At 43.8% G+C, this 23634-nt stretch overlaps 1 protein-coding gene across 3 annotated transcripts in view; it reads left to right on the plus strand.

The window, feature by feature from the left end:
- Positions 1 to 7257: 7257 nt before the first annotated feature.
- CXXC4 (CXXC finger protein 4) overlaps positions 7258 to 23634 on the plus strand; it is a 120324-nt gene continuing 103947 nt past the window's right edge. Inside the window, exons 1-2 of one of the 3 annotated variants that reach the window (XM_075860608.1) lie at positions 7258 to 7996; positions 9952 to 12848. In XM_075860608.1, the coding sequence (XP_075716723.1) occupies positions 10184 to 11143 (960 nt within the window). In that variant the 5' untranslated portion in view covers positions 7258 to 7996; positions 9952 to 10183 and the 3' untranslated portion in view covers positions 11144 to 12848. Of the gene's footprint in view, positions 7997 to 9951; positions 12849 to 23634 lie in introns of those variants that run through there. The other 2 variants (XM_075860610.1, XM_075860609.1) reach the window with 2 other exon arrangements.

Genomic DNA, 23634 nt, shown 5'->3' on the forward strand with positions numbered 1-23634 from the left:
CTGTGAGACTGACTCCATCTTCCACCACTCAGGATGGAAGGCTTAGGAGTGAAATAGCCTATCACAGCCTGGCCAGACGGAGCTAGCTCCTGCCCTCTGTCTATTTATACCTGCCTTTCCTGTTCCTCCTTGCTTGTGATTCTTCTCGTTTGGTTTCCTGGCCCTGCTGCAGCTTCTGTACTATTTGACCCTGCTTCATATTGACCCTGGCTTACTGACTACTCTCCTGCTCTGCGTTTGGTACCTCGTACACTCCTGGTTTGACTCGGCTTGTTCACTACTCTCCTGCTCTGCGTTTGGTACCTCGTACACTCCTGGTTTGACTCGTCTCGTTCACCCCTCTTGTTGCTCACGGTGTTGCCGTGGGCAACTGCCCCATTTCCCTTAGCTTTTGTTTACCCTTGTCTGTTTGTCTGTCGTGCACTTATTGAGCATAGGGACCGTCGCCCAGTTGTACCCCGTCGCCTAGGGCGGGTCGTTGCAAGTAGGCAGGGACTGAGTGGCGGGTAGATTAGGGCTCATTTGTCTGTTTCCCTACCCCCATCATTACATAATCACAAGCCCATATACCTAGTCTACCCTGGTCCCTCACACAACTATGGACCCCCTTGAGACCCTGGCTCAGCAAATGCAGGGTCTCACCCTACAGGTCCAGGCCCTGGCTCAGAGGGTCAACCAGCCTGATGCTACCATGGTAGTGCCCCTCACCTCACCTCTTGAAACCCACCTCAAGTTGCCTGACCGGTTCTCAGGCGACCGGAAGACTTTTCTCTCCTTTCGGGAGAGTTGTAGGCTCTATTTTCGCTTAAAGCCCCACTCCTCAGGTTCTGAGAGCCAGCGGGTGGGTATAATTATGTCCCGGCTCCAGGAAGGGCCCCAAGAATGGGCCTTCTCCCTGGCTCCTGACGCCCCTGAACTTTCCTCCGTTGATCTTTTCTGCTCTCGGACTCATTTATGACGAGACTGACAGGACTGCCTTTGCCGAGAGTCAGCTGGTGACCTTACGTCAGGGTAAGAGACCTGTTGAGGAGTATTTTTCTGACTTTAGTAAGTGGTGCGTAGCTTCTCGGTGGAATGACCCTGCCTTAAGGTGCCAGTTTAGGTTGGGTCTGTCGAACGCCCTGAAAGATCTGCTAGTTAGCTATCCCTCTTCTGACTCCCTAGACCAGGTTATGGCTTTAGCGGTACGACTTGACCGACGTCTCAGGGAACGACAACTTGAACATTTTTGTGTTTTCCCCTCTGACTCCCCCATGATGCCTCCCGAGGTTCCGTTGCTTCGCTCTTCCACGGAAGACTCGGAGGTACCTATGCCACTCGGGGCCTCCGTGTCCCCCCGACAACGTAGAGAGTTCCGCAGGAAGAATGGTCTCTGCTTCTATTGTGGGGATGACAAGCATCAAGTGAACACCTGCCCTAGGCGTAAGAATAAGCAGCCGGAAAACATCAGCGCTTAAGTGATCATCGGGGAGGTCACTTGGGCACACAGGTATTTCCCGTAAATATGAAACGTAATAAAATCTTGCTTCCCTTTCAGGTCTCTTTTGTTGGTAGGTCTGCTACTGGCAGTGCCTTCGTGGATTCAGGGTCTTCTGCTAATATCATGTCTGTGGAATTTGCTATGTCTTTAGCTATGCCTTTGATTGATTTGCCTAAACCTGTCCCGGTAGTGGGTATCGACTCCACTCCTCTTGCTAATGGTTATTTTACACAGCATACTCCTGTTTTTGAACTCCTTGTTGGCTCCATGCATTTGGAGCAGTGCTCTGTACAGTTGATGCAGGGATTATCGTCCGATTTGGTTTTAGGCAGTTGCATAATCCCACGTTTGACTGGAATACTGGGGAGCTTACCAAATGGGGTAATGAATGCTTGACGTCATGTTTTTCTGTTAATTCTATTTCTCCCCCTGAGGATGTGAACACGCTACCTGAGTTTGTTCAGGACTTTGCTGATGTTTTCTCTAAGGAGGCCTCCGAAGTGTTACCTCCTCATAGAGAATACGATTGCGCTATCGATTTGGTACCAGGAGCTAAGCTCCCTAAGGGTAGGATATTTAATCTCTCTTGTCCCGAACGTGAAGCCATGAGAGAGTATATCCAGGAATGCCTGGCCAAGGGTTACATTCGCCCCTCTACTTCTCCGGTAGGTGCTGGCTTCTTCTTCGTAGGGAAGAAGGATGGTGGTCTTAGGCCATGCATTGACTACCGTAACTTGAATAAGGTCACTGTAAGGAAACAGTATCCCCTTCCTTTAATTCCTGATCTCTTTAATGGTTCTCTAAGTTTGATCTACGGGGGGCGTATAACCTTATCCGCATCAAAGAGGGGGATGAGTGGAAGACTGCGTTTAACACGCCCGAAGATCATTTCGAATACCTCGTCATGCCCTTTGGGTTGTGCAATGCTCCCCCGGTCTTCCAGAATTTCATAAATGAGATTTTAAGAGATTACCTGGGGGTATTTCTTGTAGTGTACCTTGATGACATACTTGTGTTTTCCAAGGACTGGTCCTCCCACATTGAGCATGTCAGGAAGGTGCTCCAGGTCCTCCGGGAAAACAAACTGTTTGCGAAGACCGAAAAATGTGTGTTTGGGGTGCAGGAGATACCATTTTTGGGTCAAATCCTCACTCCTCATGAATTCCGCATGGACCCCGCCAAGGTCCAGGCTGTGGCGGAGTGGGTCCAACCTGCCTCCCTGAAGGCGTTACAGTGCTTCTTGGGGTTCGCTAATTATTACAGGAGATTTATTGCTAACTTCTCGGTCATCGCTAAGCCTCTTACGGACCTCACTCGCAAAGGTGCTGATCTCCTCCACTGGCCTCCTGAGGCTGTCCAGGCTTTTGAGGTCCTTAGGAAGTGCTTTATCTTGGCCCCAGTGCTGGTTCAGCCCAACCAAATGGAGCCATTTATCGTGGAAGTTGACGCATCCGAGGTGGGAGTGGGGGCTGTCTTGTCCCAGGTCCCTCACCCATCTCCGTCCCTGTGCCTACTTCTCCAGGAAGTTTTCGCCCACTGAGAGTAACTATGATATTGGCAACCGCGAACTCTTAGCCATTAAATGGGCATTTGAAGAGTGGCGCCACTTCTTGGAGGGGGCTAGGAACCAGGTAACGGTCCTTACCGACCACAAGAATCTGGTTTTCCTAGAATCTGCCCGGAGGCTAAACCCGAGACAAGCTGGATGGGCGTTATTGTTTACCAGATTCAATTTTTTGGTTACCTATAGGGCTGGGTCTAAAAATATTAAGGCTGATGCACTGTCGCGTAGCTTCATGGCCAGCCCTCCTTCGGAGGAAGATCCTGCTTGTATTTTGCCTCCAGGTATAATCATTTCCTCTATTGATTCTGATTTAGTCTCCGAAATTGCGGCTGATCAAGATTCAGCTCCCGGGAACCTTCCTGAGAACAAGCTGTTTGTTCCGCTGCAATTCCGGCTAATGGTACTTAGGGAAAATCATGGCTCCGCACTATCTGGTCATCCAGGCATCCTGGGTACCAAGCACCTCATTGCCAGAAACTATTGGTGGCCTGGGTTGCCTAAAGACTTTAAGGCCTACGTCGCCGCTTGTGAGGTTTGTGCTAGGTCCAAGACTCCCAGGTCCCGACCAGCGGGCTTACTACGTTCTTTGCCCATTCCCCAGAGACCTTGGACCCATATCTCCATGGATTTTATCACCGATTTGCCTCCATCTCAATGCAAGTCGGTGGTGTGGGTTGTAGTAGACCGCTTCAGTAAGATGTGCCACTTTGTGCCCCTCAAGAAACTACCCAATGCTAAGACGTTAGCTACCTTGTTTGTCAAACACATCCTGCGTCTCCATGGGGTCCCTGTCAATATTGTTTCGGACAGAGGGGTACAATTTGTTTCATTGTTTTGGAGAGCCTTCTGTAAAAAGTTGGAGATTGATCTGTCCTTCTCCTCTGCCTTCCATCCTGAAACTAATGGCAAAACTGAGAGGACTAATCAGTCTCTAGAACAATATTTAAGGTGTTTTATCTCTGACTGACAATATGATTGGGTCTCATTCATTCCCCTCGCCGAATTTTCCCTTAATAACCGGGTCAGTAACTCGTCAGAGGTCTCCCCCTTTTTCTGTAATTTTGGGTATAATCCACGGTTCTCCTCCGTTTCACCTGGTAGTTCCAGCAATCCCAAGGTAGAGGTCGTTCATCGGGAACTGTGCACAGTCTGGGCCCAGGTTCAGAAGAACCTAGAGGCGTCCCAGAGCATACAAAAAAACTAGGGTAGATTAGGGCTCACTTGTCTGTTTCCCTACCCCCATCATTACAGATAGCCTTCCTTATTCAAAATCCCTTTTACCTTGTACAAATCTCCCACTTTACCAGCACCAAAGCAACCCCAGACCATCACATTACCTCCACCATGCTTGACAAATGGCATCAGGCACTCTTCCAGCATCTTTTCAGTTGTTCTGCGTTTCACAAATGTTCTTCTGTGTGATCCAAACACCTCAAACTTCGATTCGTCTGTCCATAACACTTTTTTCCAATCTTCCTCTGTCCAATGTCTGTGTGCTTTTGCCCATATTAATCTTTTCCTTTTATTAGCCAGTCTCAGATATGGCTTTTTCTTTGCCACTCTGCCCTGAAGGCCAGCATCCCGGAGTCGCCTCTTCACTGTAGACATTGACACTGGCGTTTTGCGGGTATATTTAATGAAGCTGCCAGTTGAGGATCTGTGAGGCGTCTATTTCTCAAACTAGAGACTCTAATGTACTTGTCTTGTTGCTCAGTTGTGCAGCGGGGCCTCCCACTTCTCTTTCTACTCTGGTTAGAGCCTGTTTGTACTGTCCTCTGAAGGGAGTAGTACACACCGTTGTAGGAAATCTTCAGTTTCTTGGAAATTTCTCGCATGGAATAGCCTTCATTTCTAAGAACAAGAATACTCTCGAGTTTCACATGAAAGCTCCCTTTTTCTAGTCATTTTGAGAGTTTAATCCAACCCACAAATGTAATGCTCCAGATTCTCAACTAGCTCAAAGGAAGGTCAGTTTTATAGCTCCTCTAAACAGCAAAACTGTTTACAGCGGTGCTAACATAATTGCACAAGGGTTTTCAAGTGTTTTCTAATCATTCATTAGCCTTCTAACACAGTTAGCAAACACAATGTACCATTAGAACACTGGAGTGATGGTTGCTGGAAATGGGCCTCTATACACCTATGTAGATATTGCATTAAAAACCAGACGTTTGCAGCTAGAATAGTCATTTAGCACATTAGCAATGTATAGAGTGTATTTCTGATTAATTTAATGTTATCCTCATTGAAAATAAACTGTGCTTTTCTTTCAAAAATATGGAAATTTCTAAGTGACCCTAAACTTTTGAACGGTAGTGTATATTTGAAAATAGAAACCAAAAAAACACTTTTAAAGGGGTTTTCACATAATAATTATTCATCACTTATCCACAGGATAGGTGATAAATATGTGATCGGTGGGAGTCCGACCGCTGGGTCACCCACCGATCACAAGCTTACCTTGCCGTTCCTGGAAGCCCCTTAGGAATGGAGCTGTTGTGCACATGCTCGACCACCACCATTCATTTCTTAGGGGCTGCCGAGTTCTATGTTTAGCCACAGCTCCCTTCTCTGTATTGCGTGTGGCGCTGGATTGAGGCCCGGCCATGGTGGATGTCGTCATAAGCTGGAGACTTTAAAGACGAAGGGTTCCAGGCTTGGTTCTCAGCCCTGGTAGTGAGTTGTTCCGTCATTGACCTGCCTTTTGTCTTGTCCGATTTATCTATGCACCGACCTGCCTCCTGATACTGATTACTGAATCTGACATTGCCCGCCTATTACCGACCTGGATCTGTTTGACCACAAATCTGTTCATACCCGCCATCTGTAGCCCGACCATCTATTGTGACTATCCTGGGAACTGGGACTCGGGAATCTTACCAGCAAAGACTCCGCACCCCGGGTTAGCCTGTGCCAGTTCAATAACGGTCTCAGTTGTTCATCATCCTTGCCTGCTTCAATCTGTAGGATAACTGGGTATCACATCGTCAATACCCTGGCGAATGAATCACGACACAGTGCACATAAAAAGCAATAGGTGGTCCGTGTAAAATACGGACGCATTGGGTCCTCCAGACTGAGAGACACTCTTTGTAACTGATCTGCGCTCAGGCCAATACATGAGAGTCCTGAATGGGGACCCACCACTATTTATAAGAACAGATACCAACCTTCTCATCACTATCGCCACAAAAAACACATTCTTATTAACCCTCTAGATATATAGAACGATGTGTGGCTATGGCTGCCTTATCTCTGACATTGATAAGAGATGTGACGATTATATATCCTATTGTTTTACATTTTATATTATCGGAACGGTCGTTATGGAAATAACAACTGGGAAATATAAAAATTCTTAATTATTGTTTAAAAACAAATAGGAGATTGAATTTCTAGGAGATATTGAGGAAGATTTCCATCAGTCAAAAGCAATTATTTTAGTGACGGAGAAATGACGATTCTTGTATTGGTTATATGTAGGGTCAGTCACAACCTTATCATCCATGAGAAATCCCACGGGACTATGGCAGGACATATTAGATATCATATTATATGTGTGTGTGGAGATATGTACATAGAGATATATCATATTATATGTGTGTGTGTATGGAGATATGTACATAGAGATATATCATATATGTGTGTGTGGAGATATGTACATAGAGATAAATCATATTATATATGTGTGTGTGTGGAGATATGTACATAGAGATATATCATATTATATATGTGTGTGTATGGAGATATGTACATAGAGATAAATCATATTATATATGTGTGTGTGTGGAGATATGTACATAGAGATATATCATATTATATATATGTGTGTGTGTGGAGATATGTACATAGAGATATATCATATTATATATGTGTGTGTGGAGATATGTACATAGAGATATATCATATTATATATGTGTGTGTGGAGATATGTACATAGAGATATATCATATTATATATATGTGTGTGGAGATATGTACATAGATAGCTTCCTGAAGAAAACACCATGCAGCCCTCACACCTCGGGGATAAAGGAAAGGGAGGTCACATGAAATTTCTCGTCACCACAAGAGAATAAGGATGATGCTGAAAAGCGTGAAGTTTATTATCCTCCTTCCCGCGTGATAAGCCGACGTACCCCCGCAGGAGCAGGCAGTGTCACTCCCCTCACACCGACCCCCAGACAATAATAATAATAATGGCAGCCGTGTCCCTGCGGAGGGCTGCGGGGGGAGCAGGAGACGTGGCTGCTGCTGCTCTGGAGCTGAGGATTTGCTGTGTGAAGGGGGGTGTAATAGGAGGAGGAGGAGGGAGGGAAGACTACAGAGAGAGCAGTGCCCGTGTGTGCGCCTCTGATTCCCGGTGTAATTTGCAGCCAATCATCAGTAGGTGTCCACATCCCTGCATCCTCCTCACCTCGGCGCCAATAACTCTCCACCTCTCTCCTGCCTCCCTCCTCCTTCCCTCTTCTCTCCCCCATCCCCCTCCTGCTTCCTCACCCCCCCCCCCCTTCACCTCCTCCTCCCCTCGCAGCCCCCCCATGCCTCTCAGCCACACGCAGAGAAAGAGAGAGAGACTGACTGACTCCCAGGCTGCCTCCTCCCGCCCTCCCTCCTCACACACATCGACTGGAAACTGACTGGAGAGCAGCGCACAGGGAGAGCCAGCTATAGACACACACACACTGAGGGGAGAGCAGGGACCACCGAGAGACCGGCGGCGGCACAATACGCTCCTCTCCCTCCTCCCCCACCACACACTCCTACCTGTCCCCAGTCTTCTCTTCTTATTTCTCCCCAGTAATATTAGCAGTAAGTAATAAAGTGTCCATGTCCTGGAGCTGCCAGGGCACCTGGAGTTGTCCCTCCTGCCCAAGGTGCTATGTGTGGGGGTAAATAAATGCAGACAGCAGCAGCAGCGTGCAGAATCCCTGTCCTAGTCTCCATACAGTGGTAAGTACACCGATTTTGTTGTTCCACCTTGTCACCCTTTCCCCTCCTCCCCCGCCATCATTGAATGTTGCTGTGCCTTTGCCCTTTGCTGTAATGTGACTAATGGTAAGTGCTGCTGGATTCATTTATTAATTAATCTGCCCCTCCCCCTATGGATGTTAAATGTGACCTTTGATCTCCATGGAGCCAGAGCAGACCTGGCATATGAACAATCCCCTGGCACTGGGTGATAAGTATGCACATAGTAATTAAAGAGGGCATCAACTATTTGTTGTGTGTTGTTCTTCTTTCACCTGGCACATGCCGCCTCCAGCTCATCACTACTTTTCTTTACTTCATAAACTGGACACTTTATATGTATATTTCTTATTCAATGTACCAGTGGATGGCGAGGCAGTTGTCAGGGCACCATTGTTGTCTTCTTGGCATAACTAGTTTGGAGTTAGCACATTGCATTATTGGCAAGTGTTGAATGTCCCATGCATGCATTATATTCCCGTCCGCTTCCTTCCCTCCTGGTTGCATTTAGCCGGGAGCCTTTTGGGGCAGCCTTTGTGCTGCCATCAAACCTCCGAGTGTTCGAGTCTCGGCTTTCCTTGACAGAGGGCACAGACAGTGGTGCTTCCTCTTGGCAGAAAGAGCAAGGTCTTTCTGGGATTTCAGATCCCTATCAGTATTCCCAGAGGAGGCGTCTTCTAAAACCAGAAGATTTGCATCTCATCTATCCCTATATTGCTGATATGCTGTAGGGGGCAATGCCATGTTCTAGGAAGTGAATGCTTCATTAATCTAATTATAGGTGTAATTAGTGGAACTGATAACCATTCTGAACTTTGCGTATTCGCCTCGCTCAGCCTCCCTGGTGAGGAATTTCTCCATAGATTATTAGGGAAATGGGGTTGACATGGTCCAGGGAGAAGTCTTACCTGACTTGCCAAATGCCCATTGGGAATAATAATAATAATAATAATAATGATTTGATTGTAAGCTCTGTTTACTACGCAGATGCTTATATTATATGGATGAAAAGTTGGAGCCTCACTAATGCTGGCGCCCCTATGTGGAGACAATGAAGCCCCCTGGTCCTGTGTGTGCAGGTGCCTTCATTGTCACTGTGCTGTCACCAGGGCTTAGGGATGCAGAGGGCTTCTCATTCTGTGATTGTAAAGAGCTCAGCCTCGGTACAGCTGCTGGCTCTTAGATAACACCACAAGAATATGAAATTGCCTGACTTATTTTTATCTGGCCCCTTTCTCATCTCTCCTCTCCTTGTGTCCGCTCTCCCTCCTTCACATTGCAGGGGCCCACCTCCCCACTCCCCATCATTTAAATGGCTGCTCCAATTGAGACCTGTCCTTGGTACATTGAATTAAGACCCTAGCAGAGCCAGCTGTGCTGGGATTCAAACTAATGACCGTCAGCCACAGAAGGGCACTGTGGCAGCTGGTAGTTTCTATTTTGCCTGCCTTTTTTAGTGGCGATTGTATACAGGCGGCCTCTTGCTGGCATTGTGCTTATACTCGGATACATTGTCGACTTTCTCAGCACTTAATTTGCTAATTTCCTGATCATTTTTCTGTTCCAGCCCATTTTGCTTCCAGCATTTCCGTGCCTTGACAACACTTTGTTCACGCATTTCGCAACATTAAATGCCCTCTGGTTAGAGGTACCATAACCCTTTCCATCTCTGATTTACATGTCTTTTGATTTCTACTTTCTGTCTCCCTTGGCATTTGTCAACACCCCCAATTTCGCTCTCCTCCCCCCTCTCGCCAGTCGCAGGTATTCCATCCAGCTATTAATGCTATTATGCAATTCAATTATGTTCGGGGGAATAGGAGGGGGGTGGGGGAATCATATTTATTAATGTGATGGAAATGATTTTGACAGTGTATTTATTTCTTTCTTTCCCGTGCACCGTTTTGGAATGATTCTCTTTGTTTTACTTGGAACAGTTGGCGTTTGTGATAATGCACAAGAAGATGCTCCGTGACAAACTGCTGTCTGCTGAAAAATCACCTACAAAGGAATAAAAGGCACTTCTTCCAATTCCACAAACCACTCAAAATCGACATAAAATCAGTTGCTTATTGAGGGTCTCACCCAAAAATAAAGGTGACTGAATTAAGCAGTTTCGGTGGTTTCCCCCCTCTCTCCCCTCCTACCCCCTTCCACCTACCCTCAGAGATGTCCAATATGAACACTAATGTTTGTGTGGAGAATGGACAGAACCCTGAGGCCGCCGTGCTCCCCAAGGATAACCTGGTGGAGGGGGCTTTGAACAGCCTCATGGATTACAATTCGGAAATGGAGAGGTATAGGTCCTTTGCTACCTTTTACAAAACCAATGGTGGGTTCCCCCAGGCTGCTAAGATTGCCAGGATCACCACTCCCATCTTCCCCAGTGCCCGGATTGGCATGTCTCCTTGGAACTGTGATAATGCAATGCTTTGGGGAAGGAAATCAGCAGCTATCAACCCTAATAGGACCAGCATGCACAGAAACGACTCCCAAAGGCTGGGGAAGCCTGGCGGAGCGCCAGAGTCGTTGCAAATGGCAAATAATAATTTCCTTTCCACCTTATCCCCTGAACACTGCAGACCTTTGGCAGGGGAATGCATGAACAAGCTCAAATGCGGCGCCGCTGAAGCAGAGATAATGAATCTCCCTGAACGCGTTGGAACTTTTTCCGCTATTCCGGCTCTAGGGGGCATCTCATTACCTCCAGGGGTCATCGTCATGACAGCCCTTCACTCCCCCGCAGCAGCCTCGGCAGCCGTCACAGACAGTGCGTTTCAAATTGCCAATCTGGCAGACTGCCCGCAGAATAATTCTTCGGGAGCCGGCGGGAATCCTGCCAAGAAGAAGAGGAAAAGGTGTGGGGTCTGTGTGCCCTGCAAGAGGCTCATCAACTGTGGAGTCTGCAGCAGTTGCAGGAACCGCAAAACAGGACACCAGATCTGCAAATTTAGGAAATGTGAAGAGCTTAAGAAAAAACCTGGCACTTCACTAGAGGTCAGAGGAGATGATTCTTTCTTTCCCTGCCTTCCCAGCTCCCTGCTTCCCCCCATCCCTCCACCCCTCCAGTGCTTCTTGTCTGGCTTCAAGACGCACTATCCCTTTTCTGATACCACCTGCGGGTTGTGAGGTTCCCCTTAGAGGTTATTGGTGTGTATGTGTGTGTGCCCATGCAGCGTGACACTTTTACAACTTTTCCTCACACATAGAGAGTATTAACCCTGCACTGCCATGGAGGTACAGTATGCCATGTGTGTGTGCTAGATCATCTCTCAACTTGTCACGGGATTGTTTTAAGAGCTGCTGTATCTGTACCCAGTCCTATTAAATTATACAGAAAATGTTTGTAAAATGTTATTTTTTGGTCCTGTAAAGTCCTAAACCACTAAACTTCTAATGAGTGAAATCTGCAATAAACTTTATCTTACACTCAAAACACTCATGTGCGTGTGTGTATGTGTGAGTGTGTTGCTATGAAACTGTTTTTTGTACACTAAGTGCTGTAAGTCGAAAAAATTATGTGCAATAACTATTGCTATATTTCTAGAAATATAGTTATTTTTTTTCCTTTTGGCTTTTAGCTCTTTTTTTTTTCATGCATTTTCTCTTATTCGTGTGGGAGTACAGAATGAGGTTCAGTTTAATTAAGATGTATACAACTGACACACAGGATGTGCACAGAGGGTGTGCAGTGGCTTAAAGGGACACACAACCAAAAGTTTCTCCTGTTTCTTAGGCCCAGGTTACACTTTGGATGTGCACTGACCTCTCGGTGAGACGCATACATGCCGTTTTTTAGCCAAAGACAGGAGTGTTTCCTTTTTTGATCCACTCCTGTCTTTGGCTAAAAAAAAAACTGCATCAAAAACTGCATGTGTAATTCAAGCCTAAGGCCAGGACCACACACACACAGTTTTGATACAGTTTTTGGCTCAGTTTTTTTTGAGCCAAACTCAGAAGTGGATACACAAGAAAGAATCAGCATCAGTCTTTTTTCTATACCTTTTCTATCGCTTGGATCCATTTCTGGCTTTGGCTAAAAAAAACAGAGCCAAAAACTGCATCAAAATTGTATGTGTGATCCCGGCCTAAGGGCACTTTAGATTGTGCCCCACAAGGTGTCTCATTCCATACAACTAAGAAACAGAATCCCACACAATTTGGCTGCATCATTTGCCACTCTAGTAGAACATAATGGTAAATATCACCCATTATTTACCATTGAGTTGTTTTTAGGCGTACGATTTAAGGGGGCAAAAAAGTGATTTGTATGTAAGCAGCCATTTCAGGCTGTGGGAGCCTGACTGTACCACTCTTCAATGTAATTACTGACCAGAAGTCCAGAAATATGTCTACCACCATGATCACTACTATCATATATATCTCCAGTGCTGAAAACCTCCAAATATAGATGAATTAATTCTATCTACTTTAGGTTTAGTGTCCCTTTAACCCTTTCGGTAACATTTTGCCTTACTTTTGTAATGTAGGTTGTGCAGGCAGTGCTGCTATATCCCATCCAGATTATGAGTATGATTAATGTAACTTACTTTTACTTGCTAGAAATGGTGCTATTTCTGCTGTAAATGAGACACGGAAGGTTACCCCTATCATTCATAAATGATCAGCCTCCGACTCCTCATTCAGTAATGAGCTTTGTTTTACGTCTAGTATGGCACACTTTCTGTAATGTTACTGTCATTATCCGCGTGGCCCATGTATGGCCAGCCCAAGCCACTAACCTCCACCATCTTTGTCTATGTCGCTATTTTTGAAGAGCCCTGGGCACGTAAAGATTTTTATATAAGTCTTTGCATTTAATGTTGTAAACTAAGTGAAGTGGTAATTGTTTTATTGATATTAATAAAGCCATTGAACTGCTGGAAGTTTCATCTTTTCCCCACCCCACAAAATCAATATCCCGTTGACAGAATGATTTATTGTGTGCAGCCCTTCGTTTATGTAGGTTTTTATTATAGTTTGTGCATTGTTTCCTTGTCTGGAAAAAAATAATGTCCGTGTATTCAGCGCTGGTGAAAACTGAGGTCTAGGTATCTGAATTGGATTACAGAGTACTCTCTATACTATATGCTGGTAGGCAAAATTGTTGGCTCCATAAGCCTGGGGAGCTTTGTTGCTAAGTGGGTTACTTATGTTTTTTCCCATGTGAAATGGCAGTAATAGGCCACTGTTTTAGATTATTGTTATATTTGTAACAAGTTCAGAATGTAGAATGTCCATTGGCACGTGAGCAGTATGTTGTGACAAGTCAGGAAGTCGGTTGTAGTTTGGGGATATGTATCCAGACTCCGGGCCACCTTTTTCTTTCTGTGCTTTTTGTGAAAATATTTCTTCTGGAGTGGTTCCATGAATAGTAAACGTGGCCACTGACAAGGCAACTGTACCGCCTCATGCACACGACCGTGTGTGCCGTCCGCGTCCCGTCATTGATCCGTGGAAAGAGGACATGTTCTATCTTTCCTTGGATCGGAGACTCAGACGATTTTTCACGGACCTGATTCACCCGCTAAAGTGAATGGGTCCGTGAAGACTATCGGGTGCCACTCGGATACCGTCAAAAACGGCTCAAGTGGCACAACGGTCGTGTGCAAGAGGCACTACCTTAGTTGTTACAACCGTGGTATAGAAATGTCTTTAGGTTTTATGCAGGTAGGCTGAACCTCTGTATAATGAAAAGATATGTAACTTTCTAATATGCTTTATGTTGAAATTCGTATTCCTGGCAATTTTCAAAATCTCTGCTTACTCCGAGTAAATGGAAACATTCTTGTTTACATCTAGGGACTGAAAACATGTCCTGTCCATGTCCAGCTGACCCAAGTGAATGGCTTGTTAGAAGAGAAGGCTCTGGTGCACTGAAACAAGCTGTGCTTCTGTTACACTTGGGCAAGAACAGATTTCAGCCTCTGTAAACAAGTTTTAAATTGTACTGACCGCAAGCAGAGATCTTGAAATGGTGTGAAATTGACAATGATAGAACTGGAAAACCCCCACCCTAATTGTCATGGTTATCAGGCGATTGTGAGTTGTGTTTGGTAGTTGATAATAATTCTCTGACAGATGTATTTAACATGCTGGTCACTATAGAAAATCATTTGTATTGCTGCAGATATTCGTCTCATTCATTCATTCATTTATTGGTTATTTAGAATCAATCCTGTGCTGATCAAAAAATATTGTATTGTTTATCGTGGTTAACCAAAATTGTGATGTTCTTTGGCGACTAAAAACTAAGCTTGTTAGGAAAACAACATACTGACAAAATATGGATCCAAATGAATCACCATCCACATCAAATGCCCACTGTTAAAGCGACTTATGTGATTATTGATGGGGTTGATGATTTAAATCCATATATTTAGTCCCTATAGCAAGTCTTAGGCCTCATGTGCACGGCCGTGATTTTTGGATCTATGAATTTAGCGGCAATGTGGAATGGTCTCTATAGTCCGGTGTGGACATACCTGCAAAGGACATATTCAATGCTTTATCTTGCCTGTGAAGGTGGTAGGGACAAAAGCGTAGACCCTTTTTTAAGTACATGACATTTCCTGTGGGCCGGCTTATATTTGAAATGCTTTATCCTCGTCACGTAGCATTATCATAATATATACCATTATATGTTAATGCAGCCGATTATGGTTTAACTTTGTAGGTTTGTTATGTGGTGCAGGTGTTGAGGAAAGTCAAGCAGGATCCGTCATTCTTCATTCAGTCTAGATATTTTTGCATCTGTTTTTAGCGTTTTGCTATGGCATATGTTGGCACAGTAAATAAAGCCAAATCCCAAAGGCCACTTTTACGTAAATATGACATACCTTCGAGAAACTGATGGCCCATTAACTTCTATGTATATTGGAGCAGTAGGCCTAGCTACCGCCGTAAAAGAATGAATTAGGCAGTGTGCTTCAGCGTCTAAATGCCCAGCCTCCCAGGCTGTAATTCCTCGTCCAGATGTTGGTGATGCCAGCATGGTGGTCCTCCGCAGTACATGCTTTGCTGTTTAATAACGCTACCGTTGCTTTGGAGGAATGTGGATTTCACTACCACCAAAGTACAAAGCAGATCTTAATATGTTGTTGCAATGATCCAAGTAAACAAGTGGTTAGGATTTCTGCCTTTAAGTATTTATTATTTCCAGGCACACGAATCCGATGTGTATTAGTTACCTAAATAGTGTGTCTGTATGTGACAGCCATGATTAATGCTCATTCAAGGACAAAAATGCAGTCAAAGTGGACAAGATGTAATAAATACCCTTTAAAATTGGAGCTCTACCTTTTGTAATTTTTAAATAGTTTTTTTTTTTTGTAAGCAGGAATGTTCCAATAATACAGTAGGGAAGTCACAGGAAATTCTAATTCCCCACAGCTTGGCTGCAGCATGACAGCAGGCAGGGCACGGAATAGTCATTTCTACAGAATTGAACTTGTATTATCAAATCACCCCTGTTAGGACAGATGCGAGGTTTATAAAAAAGGAAGTGTTATTTATGCAATTCCCTTCTATCCGTTGAAATGTCACACTTGAGATTTTAGAATTGCTCTCTATGTAGTGTGGTTTTCATGATTTGGTTGTATGGGGAAGTAATTGATGCAGTTGTTGGTTCATCGTTAATCTCATTGTGTTAAAAGTTTGTGTTTAAGATATTAAAGAGGCTCTGTCACCAGATTTTGCAACCCCTATCTGCTATTGCAGCAGATCGGCGCTGCAATGTAAATAAGAGTAACGTTTTTATTTTTAAAAAACGAGCATTTTTGGCCAAGTTATGACCATTTTTGTATTTATGTAAATGAGGCTTTCTAAAGTACAACTGGGCGTGTTTAACCCGCTAGTGACCGACCCATCGTGTTTCTACGTCGGTCACTAACGGGCCTTATTCCGATGCCATAGACTTTTTACGTCGCGGCATCGTAATAAGTTTACAGAGCAGGGAACTGTCTGATCTCCCTGCTCTCAGCTGCTAGAGGCAGCTGAGGGCTGGGAGCGTCCCTGCTCTGCCGTGTGAGATCGATATTAGTATCGATCTCACACGTTTAACCCCTCAGATGCGGTGCTCAATAGCGAGCACCGCATCTGAGTGGTTTTGGAGAGAGGAGGGAGCTCCCTCTCTCTCCCACCGACACCCGGCGATACGATCATTATTTAACCCGCACGGTGAACGCCGTAAAAAGAAAAAAAAAAAACTATGGAAAAATTGCTGTTTTCTGTGAATACTGACTTTAAAAAAATGTAATAAAAAGTGATCAAAAAGTCGCATCTACTCCAAAAGGGTACCAATAAAAACTACAAGTCGTCCCGCAAAAAAAAAGCCCTCATACGACCGCATCGGCGAAAAAATAAAAACGTTACGGCTCTTCAAGTATGGAGACACAAAAACAAATAATTTTGAAAAAAAAGCGTTTTTACCGTGTAAAAGTAGTAAAACATACAAAAACTACAAATTTGGTATCGTTGCAATCGTAACAACCCGCTGAATAAAGTTATTGTGTTATTTATACCACACGGTAAACGGCGTAGATTTAGGACGCAAAAAAGAGTGGCGAAATTTCAGATTTTTTTCTATTCCCCCCCAAAAAAAAGTTAATAAAAGTTAATCAATAAATAATATGTACCTAAAAATGATGCTATTAAAAAGTGCAACTTGTCCCGCAAAAAACAAGACCTTATACAGCTATGTCGACGCAAAAATAAGAAGGTTATAGCTCTTGGAATGTGACGATTGAAAAACATAAAAAATAGCTTTGTCATTAAGGTCCAAAATAGGCCGGTCATTAAGGGGTTAAAGTAAAAGTCCAACTGGGCGTGTATTATGTGTGTTACATCGGGGCGTTTTTACTTCTTTTACTAGCTGGGCGTTCTGACGAGAAGTATCATCCACTTCTCTTCAGAACGCCCAGCTTCTGGCAGTGCAGACACAGCGTGTTCTCGAGAGATCACGCTGTGACGTCACTCACTTCCTGCCCCAGGTCCTGCATCGTGTCGGACGAGCGAGGACACATCGGCACCAGAGGCTACAGTTGATTCTGCAGCAGCATCGGCGTTTGCAGGTAAGTCGATGTAGCTACTTACCTGCAAACGCTGATGCTGCTGCAGAATCAACTGTAGCCTCTGGTGCCGATGTGGCCGACACGATGCAGGGCCTGGGGCAGGAAGTGAGTGACGTCACAGCGTGATCTCTCGAGAACACGCTGTGCGTCTGCACTGCCAGAAGCTGGGTGGTAACGAACAGAAGTGGATGATGCTGATTCGTCAGAACGCCCAGCTAGTAAAATAAGTAAACACGCCCAGATGTAACACACATAATACACGCCCAGTTGTACTTTTGCAAGCCTCATTTGCATAAATACAAAAATGGTCATAACTTGGCCAAAAATGCTCGTTTTTAAAAAATAAAAACGTTACTGTAATCCACATTGCAGCGCCTATCTGCTGCAATGGCAGATAGGGGTTGCAAAATCTGGTGACAGAGCCTCGTTAAAGATCAATTTCCCTGTAAAATAAAACCACTGGGAAATATAACGTTTTTGCCACTGAACAATCCATTTCATATATCTGAATGGGATTGTTTGTAAGATTCAGATGAATGGGGCAGTCTCAGAAATTTCTCCAACAAATCTGCCGCATGTGAATTTACCCTTAGACTTTGACTTTTCTCCTTCTGTCAAGTTGTTTCTTAATTACATTTGTTTCTTCTATCCTTGTAGAGTTAGGTTAAAACTCAATGTGCGAGTTGTAAGGCCTCATGCACACGACCGTGCCCGTAATGACGGTTCGTAATTACGGGCACGGCCGGCTGCTGGTGCTCATGGACATCCACCCATGTTTTCGGCCCATTCTCCCATATAAAGTAGGGGAGCACGGTCTATAAAAAGCAAAAGATAGGACATGTCGTATCTTTTGCGGGTGTTTTTCTACGGCCCGGCAAATATACAGGAAGGTGTCCGTGGTCAATAGAAATAAATGGGTCCGTAATTGCGGACCATAATTACGGTCCGCAATTACGGACACAATCTAAATCTAGGGTTGAGTGCATGGGGCCTTAGGCTGGAATTACACATGCCGTTTTTTAGCCGGACACAGGAGTGGTACAGAAGATCGGAGTCCTATTAGTTTTCATATTTGTCGTCACCCAATACCCCAGAAACAATCCGTTCAAGATTAGATTTTTTTTATTCTAGAAATAGCGCTACTCTTGTCCATGGGTTTTGTCTGGTGTTTCAGCATTTGAGTGAACGAGGCTGAGCTGCAATATTAGGCAAAACCCAATTTCTAAAAAAAAAATAAGCAGAGCCTTTTTTTTCCTGGACACAGCGCAATGGAATTTTTACTTTTTTCTCATAAGAATCGGTAACCTGATGGTTGTTGCCAGGATTTCTTAGTTGTCTGAACGCAATGATATAGTAGTAGAGGATATACGACTACTTACTAGTCAGATTTACCAGTCAGATGACCATTTTTGATGTTGCCTATCATTTCCACGAACAACTACCACTAAGGGTCCTTTTTACACAAGCAGATTTTCTGCCTGTAAACAGCGCAAATAGACTCACGGTAACACGGGGATTGACGCTTGTTTAGCTCCAGTTACATGATGCAATGATCGGGACTGAACGATCATTAGTGCGATTGTTTGGGCACAGTTTCGTTATCGTTGGCAGGACATCCCTGCTTACACCGGGAGATGCGCTGCTGTCAACCAATGATTTGAATAAAAGAGCAGATCATATGAAGAATGTGCGTTTTCTTGTTTGTTGCTTGATCATTGCCTTGTTTACACGGTCCAATGATCAAGAACGATCGTTTGAAAAAGCCCCACGTCAAAAAGCCTTAAAGGCGTTATCCAGGAATTAGAAATTGATGGCCTATCCCATAAAATATAGGTCCTTATTATCTACTCCTGTCAGATTCGAATGAATTCAGCCATTTCTTAAAGGGGTTATCTAGGAATAAAAAATTAATGGTCTATCCTTAGGATAGGCCATCAATATTAGATTGGTGAGGGACTGACTCTTGGCACCCCTGACGATCAGCTGTTTGAAAGAGCCGCGGCGCTTATACGAGTGCTGCAACCTCTTCATTGTTTACATCAGGTTTCAGGCTGTTCGTACCTACACATGACGATACTTATGTAGCGGACGTGCATGGTATTGCAACGTTATCCCATTCAAGGGCGGGTCGCTATTCAGGTGCGCTAACTTTAAAATAGAGAGCCAAGTAGAAGGATTACTATCTTGACCTCATCAAGTTTAGAAGCGGGGGGGGGGGGGGGGGCGGGGGGTTTGCGGAGTCCGTATTTAAACAGTAATGTCCATTGATACTATAATATTGAACCTTGAAATATAACTTCTGGATTTTCACCTTGTAGTTTATTTGTCCTTGAAATTGTTCCCTTTCTCAAAAAAATGATGCGCTAGAGCTGTGAATGATAGGACTTACCATGTGTGTAGTAAAAGTCATCTAATAGCTGATTACATAATTCTTTCCGTAAAGCACCCGGTAGAAGGGGAGCATCAATTTTCCTTTGCATTATTACATGAGGCAGAGACGGCATACCAATTTCAGCTGCCAGACGGATGACTCGAGGAGACAACTTGTAAAGATGGTGCACGTTAGGGTGAATTATCCCTCAACTTTAGGGACCGTATTGTACCCGTGCAGGCGGGTGCATATACATTTACTTGTGTCTATCTCTATGGAAGGTAAAGTGTGTGTTTGGTATTGTTTCATTGATCTCTCTGTGCAACTCTTTCTGTGTTTTTTGTTTTGTTTTTATTTCTGGAAAAATAGAAATTGTGAAGGAGATTAATTAGGCTTGAAATATGCGAGTCTGCGTCCGCTATGAATGAATGTGCTTACCCACCCTCGGATGTGTCCGTCACGGGACCATTCTCTCAGCCGCAGTTGCTGAGCTGACAATTTATTATTGCATGGTCTGTCATCACTATATTCTAGAATGACCAATGCATTCATATTGATCTCATTTATTCTATGGAGTCACATGGAAGGTTCGTACATTTACTATAAATGAAGGCTTATGTGTTTTCTTTTTTTTAACCTCTCATTTTCATTACCACCATTTATACCATAGATTGGTTTATAGGGTTAGAACTTGCAAGGGGAAGTAGAGGGGGAGGATGGTGGTGCTACAAGGACCTTCATAAATCCTTCCTACCATAATAGTTGAATTCCTAAATAATTAATTCTGGGGGAAGGGCGCTGTTTCAGTAAAGAGTAGCAGTAATCCGTGTTCTCATCCCATGCCAACAAATCACTGTGTCTGTCCTTGTGATGTCCGTGTGGTGAAGAGAAGCAGTGACAGGCAGGAAGGAAGCAAAGAAAGGGAAGTTCTCTACAAGTCAGGCCAAGTTTTAAAGTTGGCTCTGAAAAGCTAGGAGTTTACTAAATAAAACCACCAGACCTAGTGAATTCATTTTTGGAATGTCTGTCTGAGCTATTTTCACACTGATATATTTTGTTAGGATGGGAACAGTTAATAAAATTGTTCTAAAATATGTCAATTCCCCATTATGATCATTTTACATTGTAGAAGTTTGTCCCATCCAATATTGGACAAATACATTTTTCGTACTTTCTGCCAGTCTGGTCTAGTTTTGTCCTGTCTTAACTTAGGACAGAATGAATAAATCAAACCCCCCCCCCCCCCCAATGTTGTCTGCAAGTGTTTGCAGAAATTTGGTTTATTGTGTTTAGGCACAGTATGTTTGAAGTTCGCTTTTTTTTACTTAAAAAATGTGAAAAGTCACTTTGTAGCCGTCACACAATGGATGGTACTTGTTGCGTCTACATCTGGTCATGCAGTGTCCTTCCATTATTAATCCAGGCTTTTCATATCTGAACTATTGACCACCATTCAATGTGGTAGTTTTGTCAGCTTCATTGTATTTCCCTATTTTTGATAGAAAAGTACTGGTAAGATAAGTCGTTTTGGATTTGTTGTATTCAAGTGTTTCATTTTAAAGGCGTTGTCCACTTTGGACAATCCCTTTTTATTAGAAGGCTTCCATGACGGTAAGCTGATCGCAGCATGTCCTCCTGCTATGACACCCAGCGACCAGCCGTAATCTGGGGGGGAACCCTGGCGCAAATGTTTAATTTCCCTGCTGCGAAGTGTTACTCAGTTCTCATTGTAATCCATGTGCTGTTGGTGTAATGCCCTTTATAGCTGTTTTCTGCTCGGCCCTATAGATGAGGTTTGTGAATGGAGGACCCTCCTCCATTAACCCAGGACTCCCTAACAGGGTCTTTGAAAATGGGTTTTCGTAAATGTTACTGGTGTAAATATCCCATGTACAGAGGCGTATGAAAAGATTAAGAACTAGTGCATCAATCTCTGGAAGGTGGGAAACAATATAAACTAGTAGCAGTCATTTCCAAATCAGTAATTCTATAGAATTTATTTTAAAGGAGGAAAGTGGATCAAGAATACGGTTACATTTAAGAGATGTTGTCAAATTAAGGGTGGATGGATATGTTTATTTTAGCATATCCACTAATAATGTAAGGCCCGACCATCCTAGGGTAGCCAATGATGGGGGGAAAATAAATCTGAGAAGTTGGGCTGTTTGCCTTTCCTATTCCATTGGTTTTCCAGAGCTGTCCCTGACTCGCTCACCATTCTTACCAGCAGAGAATTTACATGCGTGTTCAGAACAGATTAACATGTAAGATTATGAGGAGATCCATAACGTTAACTGTCACCTGAAAGATCTTTTGACCGACCATTATGAAACGTCTATGGTAATTTTTTATACTTGGAAGCTACTAGAACTGGCATCCAGACCATAACTGGCTGCAATAAACAAGTAATATATTAACACGCACTTTTCATAATAAAGAGTTCCTTGTGTGTTGCATGTAAAGTTGTTCTAAAGACTTTTTATAAGAAAAATTCTCTACGCTCTAGCCAGACCAATACAGTTTGTGGTTTCTTGAATGCATTGCGAAATTATTGTTCTTAATTTATTGTATGTACATAAAAATAATCGCTGTTGGCGGCGGTATCCGTAAATGTTAATGCCACTGGTTGTGACATTGTTACGATGGCGAACACAAGAAGTGTCACTAGGCAATATAACGCTCATTGCTCGGGTGGGTCATGTCCATCAGATGCTTGGAAAGATTTTTCTAATGCTAATTGTTTGTCAGTGGCTTGAAAACTTGTCATTGTAAACAACGTTTATTTAATCCCTGGAGACAAATCTAGATCATGTTTCCAGTGGCTGATGGGAAATCATTACTCAATCACGAGTCACGACCCATGAGAAGTGAAGGTCTTTCCGTGCTGTTATGATCTATTTTACATAGCACTGAAGCGGACATGTTACTTTTAGATATTATTTGCCATCAAAGCATTTAAAATGTTTGCAAATGTTAAGCTATTTCAAGAAGGGTAGGAACACACTAGGCGGAAACCCTGCAGACTTTCCGCAACGGATTTCATTGCGGAAAATTTGCAGCGTAATACAGTAGCAGCGGTGTGGGTGAGATTTGAATAAATCTCATCCACACAGTGAAACGAATCAGCTGAAAAAAAAGTTCATAAATTGACCTGCGGTGTTATTAAGCCGCATCATGTCATTTTATGCTGCGGAGTCGCTGCTCTTCTGCTGCGAGTTTTCCCCATTGAATTCAATGGGGAGGTAAAACCCGCAGCAACGAGCTATGTGTTGCGACATTTCATCCCTTGTGACTGCTTGAGCCAATCAAAGGATTACAGCGTCAACCCAGGAAGCCTTCAGAAGAGAGGGATGCGTCGCCTTGACTACGGCCGGGTAAGTATAAACGTTATTTTTTAAAATTCCTGCAGGATTTGCGCAGCAGACATTCCGGCCATAAAAACGTCACTACTATTAAGTGCGGATTTTCGGACGGAATTCCCTGCGACTGCCAGGGAGAATACGCTGTGTTTTACGCCTAGTGTGTACCTACCCTTAGGGTACCGTTCTAGTGACTAGTGGACTTAAAGGTTTGGCCAGTCTAGAAAACACATTTTACATATCCTATTAAGAAATGTTAAATTATTAAAGGGAGGTCCTCTGTTCAGGACTTTTATCTCTTAGGTTGGCTATTAGTTTAGGTTCATCTCCGGTTTAGGTTCCATTCCTGGTTTTGGCTTCAAAATGCATGCACAATCTGCATCAAATCTGCACGATGTGAACAAGGCCTAAAGGGTAAGATCACTCACGGCAGATGTGTTGCAGAAATTTCCGCGACTGAAAATCAGTTCCATAGATGTGAATGGGGTCGTTTCTGCAGCAGGTGCATGGATTTCTGCGATTTCCAATCAGATGAAGGGAACTAATCTTCAGTTGCAGAAATTTGCTGCGTGTGAACTTACCCTAATGCATACTATGGCATAAGATAAAAAGTGTGCATTGTGGGTATTAATATTTCACTTGTACATTGGATGTGGTTGTCCAATTAACTAGAAATCTGAAACCTGTGACTAGGGACGGAAGCTTTTTCCTTCCTACTGTAGTTTGCAGATCGCTTCTAATTGCTATGTGGTGACAATCTGCAGTCTTCATTAGGTATTTCTAACTAGATCCGCTACGACACTGGGAAGTTTTGTGTAA

Source organism: Rhinoderma darwinii, chromosome 1 (genome assembly GCF_050947455.1).
Source record: "Rhinoderma darwinii isolate aRhiDar2 chromosome 1, aRhiDar2.hap1, whole genome shotgun sequence".
NCBI classification, from domain to species: Eukaryota; Metazoa; Chordata; class Amphibia; order Anura; family Rhinodermatidae; genus Rhinoderma; species Rhinoderma darwinii.